At 43.1% G+C, this 10,626-nt stretch overlaps 1 protein-coding gene across 1 annotated transcript in view; it reads left to right on the top strand.

The window, feature by feature from the left end:
• The window catches only part of EMILIN2 (elastin microfibril interfacer 2), a 56,487-nt gene that overhangs the window by 26,923 nt on the left and 18,938 nt on the right, over nucleotides 1–10,626 (top strand). The window contains exons 3-4 of the mRNA XM_077778197.1: nucleotides 1,173–1,348; nucleotides 6,370–8,298. Coding sequence (XP_077634323.1) covers nucleotides 1,173–1,348; nucleotides 6,370–8,298 — 2,105 coding nt within the window. The remainder of the gene's footprint in view (nucleotides 1–1,172; nucleotides 1,349–6,369; nucleotides 8,299–10,626) is intronic.

The raw sequence follows: 10,626 nt of genomic DNA, 5'->3' as shown, positions 1-10,626 counted from the left end.
CCCGCTTTGCCCCCTGGGCAGCACACAGCCCTGGGGATGTGACAGAGAGCTGATTCCTTTCTGGGAATTGGCCCCCAAGGAGAAGGGCAGCTGCTAGTGCTGGTGTTCACAATGAAGAGAAAGTAAGGACATTCTAGAGAGCCGTGCTTCCAAGCTGGAAGGAGAAGTTGGAATAAGTTAAGGAGTGGCCTGCATCTGTGCTGTGAGCAGGGGCACCTGGGGCTGTTGGACCCTTGCATCCATCCTGAGTGTACGGGGGCTGCTGGGTTGCCACTCCCTGGCCAGGCCCAGCGCTGGGTCTGGAGGCCTTTACAGCTATCACAAGAATCTTGGTGTGATATGCATGTGCGTGGGGGATCGTGCTCTTAAAAAGGGATCTTTATTTCTGCGATTAGCTCTATGACTCAGGGCATTTTTTAAAAAAAGGTGTGAACACAACTAGCATGAGGTGCCCTCTCTGAAGGCTCATAGCCTGCTGCCTTTGCAGGAAAGGAGGTGCCAAGATGAATGCACAAATGCCATGGAGACAAAGGTGTCAAGGAGGTTTCTTTAAAATACAAAACAAATGGGGCACCTGGGTGGTTCAGTCGGTTGAGTGTCCGACTTTGGTTCAAGTCATGATTTCATGGCTCCTGTGTTCAAGCTCTGCTTTGGGCTCTATGCTGACAGCTCAGAGCCTGGAGCCTGCTTTGAATTCTGTGTCTCCTTCTCTCTCTGGCCCCACCGCCCCCAACTCATGCTGTCTCTCTTTCTCTCTTTCAAAAATAAACATTTAAAAAATAAATAAAATACAAAAAAATGACCTTGAGTTACCCAGAAAAAAGATCTCCACAAAGCATTGAATTGTAAAACAAAAATTTGTGTGTGAAACAAAAGCTCAGTTTTAGGAATTTTGGGGCCAGACTTTTGTAGGTGGTCTTTCTGGCCTTTAGTGGGAGGGGAGTTGGGTGCAGGTGGGTCGAAGAGATGGAAGAAGAAGGTCAGTCTGATTCTGGCTGAAGCCCAGGGCATCAGGGCTGGACTGAAGAGACCAGTCGTCCCCTCTGGGTCATCTTCGAGAGTGCAGGCAGGGCCCTCAGTGACCTTGATCCTCTTCATTTGGTACAAGTCAGGGCGGGCCAGGGGCACTGGCAATAGCCAGTAAAGAGAGATGCCACCCTTTTCTTCGGCAGGTATCGTGTGAACTTCAGACCCAGATATGTCACCAAGTACAAGACGGTGACTCAGTTGGAATGGAGGTGCTGCCCTGGCTTTAGAGGGGGAGACTGCCAGGAAGGTCCAAGGGACCCTGTGAAGACTCCCCGCCCCACACCTGCTCGGCCTCGAAGCAGCCTGAAGAAAGCCACAGGTAACTTCTTTGTGCTTCCTCGTGCGCGGCCACCTCTTATCTTTCCAGTGCTCCTGCAGACCATAGGATTTATGATTTACAGTGTTGAGCTCTTCAGGGTCTTCCAGTAACACACATGTATGCCTGCAGTAGACACATGTGGCACACAAATTTATGTGCAGAAGCAGTAGCAATCAGAATACAGATTTATTTTTTTTTTGCAAGTAAATTGCTTTGTTAGGGCCGGTTTGTGAAAGCACAGGATTTCGCCATCAGCGTAAGGGAAGCTGATGTTTTCAGACTGGGGTAGCATGGGCACAGATGTGGAGAGATTCAGATGTAGTGATGCTTTGTTTTTACTTTTCATCTACAAGATCCCATAGATCTGAATTTGAAGGAACTAAATTGTTATTTTAAAAATAGGTGAATCAGGGGTACCTGGGTGGCTCAGTTGGTTAAACCTCTGACTTCGGGTCAGGTCATGGTCCTGTGGTTCATGGGTTTTGGGTTTGAGCCCCGTGTTGGGCTCTGTGCTGACTGCTCAGAGCCTGGAACCTGCTTCAGATTCTGTGTCTCCCTCTCTCTCTGCCCCTCCCCAACTCACACTCTTTCTCTCTCTCTCAAAAATAAACGTTAAAAAAAAATAGGTGTATCAGCATCATCCTCATTCCGTTTGGACGAGATATTTGCAAAGCTAAGCCCCAAGTTTGAGGTATCCAGTGAGTTGTTCTTAAATTTGTTTGTGAATTTTTTTTGTAGTAGCACAAATTCAGTGAATAAGAAAGCAATGATAATTTTCACCTTTGCTTTTAATTATAACATTAAGAGGATGACTTTTTTGGCTAAAAAATTTTCTATCCTTTTATTCTACATCACTTTATCTTACCCCCTTTTTTATGTTGAGTGAGAATAAATGTAACATAGATTTTCTCAAGAATTCGAAGCTTAAGTCATCTTTAAATGATTATATTTTTCCATGAAGTATTGTCAATTTTGAATCTTTTTTTTTTTTAATTTTTTAATGTTTTATTTATTTCTAGGAGAGAGAGACAGCGTGAGCAGGGGAGGGTCAGAGAGAGAGGGAGTCACAGACTCCGAAACAGGCTCCAGGCTCCGAGCTGGCAGTCAGCACAGAGCCCGACGCGGGGCTCAAACCCATGAACCGCGAGATCATGACCTAAGCGAAAGTCGACGCTTAGCCGACTAAGCCACCCAGGCGCCCCTGTCAATTTTGAATCTTATAGTGTTTCTCCATATTGTCTGTAAAATAGATTTTAAAATAATTTGTAGACAGAATTAATATATATCAACTATAGAATGTTTATAAAGTATAGGGAGATATTGAGTTACACATAATCTCACCACCATATGATAACTACTGCTAACATTTTGTTATCACACATTACTCTCCTTCCGATATCCTATACTGTTAAGAAAAATTTATTTCTTCATCCCACAGATGTTTATTGAGCTTATATATCTGGTAGGCTCTGTACTAGATACTTGGGAAAAGTGAAAAACAAGGCAGACAGTCCCTGAACTCATGAAAAGCAAACATCAGGCATGTAATTATAATACGTCCTGATAGATACTATGATGAGTTCACATGAAGAGGGTTTGTTGGATCATAATAGTTTACTTTTGTTTTGTTTTTATTTTATAAAAGTTTAAACCTGTATGTAGTTTTTTGAGTTGAATAGTTTTAAAGGACTATTAGGAAAGCAGTGACCACCCCTTCTCCCCCTCTATCCCTTCCCAGAGGTAATTACTTTAAACTCTTTAGCTGGTCTTTTGGAATTTACCTCTATATCTATTTTTTAAGTTTATTTTATTTTATTTTATTTTATTTTGAGAGACAGAGACAGAGACAGAGAGAGAGAGAGAAGGAGGGAGGGAGAGAACAAGAGCTGGGGAGGGTCAGAGAGAGGGAGAGAGAGAATCCTAAGCAGGCCCTGCACTGCCAGCACAGAGCCTGAGGCAGGGCTCAAACCCGCAAACTGTGAGATCATGACCTGAGCCAAGATCAAGAGTCAGGTGCTTAACCTACTGAGCCACCTAGGCTCCCCAACCTCCATCTATTGACATCTCATTATGGAAGGTGAAAATATGACTCCTTTTTATCTGCTTTCTAGCACATGGCTCCTATACCTTCATTCTTTCCATACAGTTGATACCAGGTTTTTAATTTATTTAATACTTATTATTTACACTGTAGTAACTATGTAGATAATGTTTACAGCTGAGCCATGTAGTATGCTATGAATCTGTTGCCTTTCCTATGCAGCTTTTTGGTTTCTTGAGAGTTAGTGATTGTTTTAAATTTTCCTTTGCTTGGTTTTTTATGGCTTTGTCCCAATTTTAACTCAAACTCTCCTCAGGGTGATTATTTAGATCTTATTATGTTCAGACACATCAGTTTCACCTTCCTGAAAGCAATCTCTTCTAGATATTTTTCAACTGCCCCACCAGGGCTGGTCATCCTCTTTTCCTTGTTCACAGCTGCCAGCCAGTGATCTTATTTGTTTCTCTCCCACTGATTCCCTGTTTCCTGTACTCCCTGATTGCTCTCAACATACTCCCTTGTTTTGGCAGAGCACATTCTCCAGTAGATTTATGAGAAGATTGTATGGAAGATACATTTTCTAATATTTTATAGTCTGAAAATATTTCTATTCTACTTTATTAAAAATTTTTAAAAAATATTTTATTTATTTCTGAGAGAGAGAGAGAGACAGACAGACAGCATGAGCAGGGGAGGGTCAGAGACAGAGGGAGATACAGAATCTGAAACAGGCTCCAGGCTCTAAGCTAGCTGTCAGCACAGAGCCTGACACGGGGCTTGAACTCACAAACCATGAGATCATGACCTGAGCCGAAGTCGGACACTTAACCAACTGAGCCATCCAGGCGCCCCTATTCTACTTTAGAATTCTAGATTGGAAATAATTTTCCTTTAGAATTTTGAAAGCATCACTCACTTTTCTTCTGGCTTCCAATGCAGCTGTTAAAATGTCCAAAACCATTCTGATTCCTAATTTTTATATGTGATGTGGTTCTGTTTTTTGTTTTGTTTTGCCATTTTAGTAGGATTTCAGAAGGGAATGAAAGGAAATGCTTATCTTTAATCTGCTATCATTGTAAAGAACATACAATTTTAGGACTAATTTTTACGCTTAATCTATAATGAACAGCCATTCATTAAATATTTTACAATATCATTTTGATGGTGAGATTGTGATTATTTGAACACAGTCCCCTACTGTTGGTCACTTAGGTTTTTTGTATTTTTTTTATAGATAATATTTGAATAAGCATTTTTTCCTGTCAATATTTTGGATTCATCTCTGATTATTTACTTGAATAAACTTCTAGAAGTGTAATTGTTGGGGCAAAGGGATTCTTAGGTTTTTGATACATATTGCCAAGTTATCCTTCCAAAAAGTTGTAGCAATTTCCACAGTCACCAGGAGTATGTAAAAGAAGTATTTCCTCACATGCTCATCTCCCCTTTTCTCCTGCCCTTTGCTTTTATTTCCTTTGCTCAGAAAGGCATTTCATATGCAAGTAATTCAACAACTTGTTTTTTCTTCCTACTGTCTTAAGGTAGAATACATTTTTCAGTGTGGAAATAAGGTGCTCTTCGTAGGTCTCTGGTTGGGAGTTTGGCCATCTGACTTACAGTCTTGATTTACTGCGAAGCTGATTTTAATGAATAATAGCTGTTGTTATGGTTGTGTGCAAAATTTAGGGGAGGAAAAACAATGTTAAACTCAAATTTCTACAGCACTCTACATTTACTTCTAGTGTTTGTTCAGTGTGCCTTAATGCATTTTATTTCATTGCAGTCTCTATGTTGTGTTTGATTTTTTCCACCCTTCATGACAGTCTCCATATCGTCTCCAGGGTTGTCATTGTTAACCCCTTTCTTGTATTCCTTGTAGCCTACTATGTGTTCAGGGGTGTGGTTTGCGTCCCAGCTCCTACCGCCTCAGGTTTCAATAATTTTCTTTTTGGTTAATTCATCTGTCTCTGTATCTATCACTTTATTTTCATTTTAGGACTCATCACAATCATCCTTATTAACTGTTTTCTTTCTTTTAGACTATTTCCTTGGAAGTATATATCTCAGAGTAGGATTATCAAAAATTCAATGTTCATAGTCTTTGATTTAGTGAACCTTAGTGTATATGACCATGTGGCTTTATTGTTAGATGCCAGTAGAGTCACTGCTCTAACTCTCTTGAGCTTTTAGTTTCCCCAACTGCATAACAGTGCTAAACAATGTTTATGAGACTCTTTTAGCATAGCGATGCTAACAGAAGTAAAATAACATTTAGGAGTTGCTTGGAGGATAACTTACTGCTTATATGATATCATACCACCCAATAGCTAATGGGTGGATATCACTAAAGTGGCTTCTTGTGGTTTTACAGTATGTAGTCAACCATTGGGGTGTGGCTGCAGCTCACTAATGTGAGAATGATGTGTTCCTATGACAAAGTAGATTAAGAATATTTCCCTTTAGGGGCATGTGGGTGGCTCAGTTGGTTGAGGACCCAACCCTTGTTGGGGTCCACACTGATGGTGTGGGGCCTGCTTAGGATTCTCTTTCCCTCTCTCTGCCCCTCCCCACCATGCTTTCTCTCTCTCTGAAAAGTAAATAAATAAACTTAAAAAAAATTTCCCTTTGGAGTGAAAGAGACCATTGACTACCTATTATTTACCATGTGCTATATATTCTCTTAACAACCTTAGGAGGGAAGATAGTACCTCTGCTTCATAGATGAGGGGATTATCGTTTACAGAAGTTCATTAACTTGTTCAAGGGCAGACAGTAAACAACAGAGCCAGAATGCAAAGGAAGGGCTATTTGACTCAAAGGTCATAGTCTTTTTAACTCTACCACAATAATTGCCTGTGGTGAGAAGGGATCTATAAGTGAAGGTTTAAGTGCATTCCTTAAGTACCCTGTTTATTGTCTTTGCAGAAAATGGGAAATGGTAGAACATGTTAAGTCATGTCCAACTCTTTCTATGTTACAGATAATGAACCAAGCCAAGTCTCAGAGCCCAGGAAGACTTTGTCACCAACTCGTGCCACAGAACCAAGTCAAGTCATAGATCCAAAACGGGGACCGCAAGAACTTCAGGAAAAGAAAATCCAGGTGCTTGAGGAGAAGGTTCTCCGACTCACAAGAACTGTTCTTGATCTCCAGTCTTCAATTGCTGGAGTGAATGAAAACCTCAAACATGCCATTCAGGACGATGCCAGCAAAATGCTGGCATCATGGCTCAGTAACCTGCATCCCCAGCCAGTGCCTGACAGTGCCATTGGTGCAGACACAGAAACTGTCCAGCTTCCTGATGTCCTCAACAATAAGGAATCTGGCATGAAGGACATCAAATCCGAATTGGCCGAGGTCAAGGATGCTCTGAAGACCAAGAGTGACAAGCTGGAAGAGCTGGATGGGAAAGTGAAGGGGTATGAAGGACAGCTCAAACAGCTCCAGGAGGCTGCCCAGGGCCCTACAGTGACCATGACGACCAATGAACTCTACCAAGCCTATGTTGATAGTAAGATTGATGCCCTAAGAGAGGAGCTCATGGAGGGAATGGACAGAAAGCTGGCTGATCTGAAGAACTCATGCGAGTACAAGCTGATTGGTCTCCAACAGCAGTGTGATGATTATGGGAGCAGCTACCTAGGAGTGATTGAGCTTATAGGAGAGAAGGAAACAAACCTGAGAAAGGAAATAAATGATCTTCGAGCCCGGGTACACGATCCTTCAGCTCGGTCCAACTGCTGTAATAGTGAAAAGAATGGTGACTTTGGGCAACAGATCAAGATGTTAGACCAGAAAATTGAAAGAGTTGCCGAAGCCACCAGAATGCTGAATGCACGCCTAGACAACGAGTTTGACCGCCTTGTAGTCCCAGAGCCAGATGTGGACTTTGATGCACGATGGAATGAACTAGATGCGAGAATCAATGTGACAGAAAGGAATGCAGAAGAACATTGCTTCTACATTGAAGAAACCCTTCGGGGGACTATTAATGGCGAGGTAGATGACTTGAAGCAACTTCTTAATCAGAAAATCCAGTCTTTGGAAGAGCGCCTGGGGAGTGTTCTCCTGGAGGTGGCCAACAGCACTGATGCAGAACTCACACCCGCAGCCTCAGCCCTGCCCGGTGTGTCAGGGGCTGGGAGCAAACAGGTAATGATAGAGTTAAACCACCTAAAGAACAAAGTTCAAGTTGTTGAGGATATTTGTCTGCAGAACTTTCAGAGAGAGCCTCATGGGATAGAAGATACTTTGCCAAATGGAGAAGACCACATAATGGGTGATAGTTTGAACCTTTTGAAATCTCTGAATGACACAATGCATAGGAAGTTTCAAGAAACTGAACGTAACATCCAGAAGCTTCAACAGGATTTTAGTTTTCTTTATTCTCAACTAAACCATACAGAAGATGATGTGAATCATCTCCAGAAGGAGCTGAGCAGTTGTAGAGAAGGTAAAAATGCTGCAGTAGGGGGATTCTCTAAGGGGAGTGAGCAGGAAAGGACGATGGAGCCCCTCCCATCTCCCCAGGACCCCATGGCTCATTGCTGCAACCGCCTGGAGGAGAGGTGGCAGCGGCTGCAGAACCAGGTCCTCTCTGAGCTGAACACATGTAAGGAGAGCACGCACGGGGTCCAGAGGGACGTCTCTGTGGTTGAGAGCAGGGTGTCTCATATGGAGAAAGCCTGCAGCAAGCTGGACTCCATCTCCGGAAGTCTTCAGAGGATCAAGGAGGGGCTCAACAAGCATGTCAACAGCCTCTGGAGTTGTGTCAGACAGATGAATGGGACACTCCGGTCACATTCCAGAGACATATCTGGCCTGAAGAATTCAGTCCAGCAGTTCTATAGCCATGTTTTCCAGATTTCTACTGACTTGCAAGATCTGATCAAATTTCAGCCATCAGCAAGTAAGTTGCCCTTTACAATCCCATTTCTTGTATTTGTTTGCAATATGCATTATGCTAGATTTTGGATGGTCTGTGGAATTAACTACCTCAGTGCTACCCAAAGTGTGGTTCATAGATTGGTGCCAGATTGTGAATCACTGGTGCTGAGTGGCAATGAGATAAAAACCAACATCGAGAGTAAGTAGTTGGAAACTTTTATTTAAAACAATCTGACATCATGCAGGATTCAGACGCACCATCTGTGCATTTTACAAAAGTTATCAGTCCATAGCAAATTGAAAACTGCTCCTTTGCCACAGAGGAAGATGGCAAAATGTGGATCTATATATACTGTCATGTTGGGGAGCTTAGAGTTGGGGTCAGATTTTTGTCATAACAACTTGAGGCAGTGGATACTTAGGGAGACTCCCGTATGCGTATTTGTTCACCTCTCTATAAGCAGCACTTTTTTGTTTGCGGATGTCATTGTAATCTTTGTCATCATCATCTTTGGGCCATCTCCTGTCCTCTGAAATCTAAGGCCTAGATGATGGCAGGTAGAATACTGTCATATTCCTTTCCAAAGACCATGGACAAAAAGCATTTTAGGGGCAGTAACTGTTTAAAGCTGCATAGTGCTTCCAGCAAGAAAGCACATCAGTTGTGCTTAGGGCAACACTTGCTGCACATTAGACACTCAGCAAATGTTTGTTGAATGAATGGTTCCTTAATAACATGAAACAATATACTCAACAAAGTTAATTTCTTTGTTCCTTGAGCATTCAGCACATCATCTCTGAAGGACAGAGCTTCTCTGATACCTGGATTCCTTCATGTAGGTAGCCTCGATAATGAGACAGCCTTTTCTAGTTGGAGGCAGGGAGGGAAAGTGCGTTCACGCTTACTGAGTACTTTCCGGGTACCAGCACTGAGCTAGTTCCCTCAGGGCCATGTCATAGAGCCCCACAACAACCTCTGCTTTCCCAGAGGGAAGTGTACTCAGGGGAACATAGCTGGAAGTGGCAGAGCCAGGATGAGAACCCCAGGTGGGCTGCATCCAAGAATTGTCTTCCAGTCCAGCACCCATCTCCTTTGTGTGTCCCGGAGTTGAATGCAGACTTACTGGTTCCAAAAGGACTTGTTCGGGGCCAGCTATATGCCCAGAAGGACCCTACTTCCTGACCTTCTCTCTCCCTGTTTTCTCCTGTCTTCCCCTTTGGGCTTTTGTCACCTTTTCCACCTTGCTCAGCAACATTAACAAAGACCCCCGCACGTTGAGCTGAGATTTCATGGCCTGCAGTGAGCCTATAGGATTTCATGTCCAAGCTGAGTCATAAAACCCAAGGAGCAGAGGGCTGGAGCATGAGAGACAGGTGAGCACTGCCCTGGCTGAGGAGAGTCACGGTCAGGTCCCCAGGAAGCTGGAGGGTCCAAAGTAGTCAGGTGGGAAAATGCTTCAGATGTTCTCAGAGAAAAGGAGGTCCCCAGGCCAGCCAGGACCAGGAAGCTGGCTTCCACCCCAGTGCTGGGCCCACGACCCCACACTATTTATAATCCTCCCCTCCTCCCAGGCCCACACAGCTCCTGTATCTCTGGAATGTTGAGTAAAGGTCACAACACTGTGTGTGTTCATAGAATGATTGTCCCTTGTGGTGACAGTGCTGACTGGACTGTGTTTTATAATAACAGATTGAATCAGATATTTCCAGTCGGTTTGCACCTCCCAGGCAGTATGGGAAGCTGTGTTAACTCTTTCACACTTGTCTGTTGAAGTAGCAGTTGAAGGTGAATGTCTTTAAAGGGAATGTAGCTTCTAAAAGGTTACCCTTTTGGAATGAATTCATTGCTGTGAATGTAGAATGTGTGGCCTTTCAAGAATCCCATTGATTGAAAAGAGCCAAAAATAAACCAGCAGAGCCTTCTCTGTCCTTGTACAGCATCGAGGTCTAGGAGGTCTGCCGCCTGAGAAGCAGAGATCTCAGCGTAAATCTGGAGTTAAGGTCACAGTGAAAGTCACACATTGACCAATTAAAAGTCAACAGAGCATTTATTGAGCACTTGCTGTGTGTAATGCTCTGTGAGAGGCACAGAGATGAATAAGTAGCATGATCCCTACCCTCAAGGCAATTTCCATCACAGTGGTAAAGACACACAGGTCTGCAAAGAGAATGAATGCAATAGTATGTAAAGGTCCAGCGAGTGGTATCAGGATTTGTTCTTTTAGTTCATAAGGTCTTACTGAGCCCCTATTATGTGGTAGTCAATGAGCTATGTGTGTGGATTATGTGGATGACAATGCATGTGACAGTGACAGTCTGGAGGCAAACAAGCTGACAAAGGGATGGTCAT

The sequence above is a fragment of the Crocuta crocuta genome, unplaced genomic scaffold (genome assembly GCF_008692635.1).
Source record: "Crocuta crocuta isolate KB4526 unplaced genomic scaffold, BGI_CrCroc_1.0 scaffold26, whole genome shotgun sequence".
Taxonomy (NCBI): Eukaryota; Metazoa; Chordata; class Mammalia; order Carnivora; family Hyaenidae; genus Crocuta; species Crocuta crocuta.
Note: the sequence above shows the minus strand (reverse complement) of the source record. Positions and strands in the feature narration are given on the sequence as shown.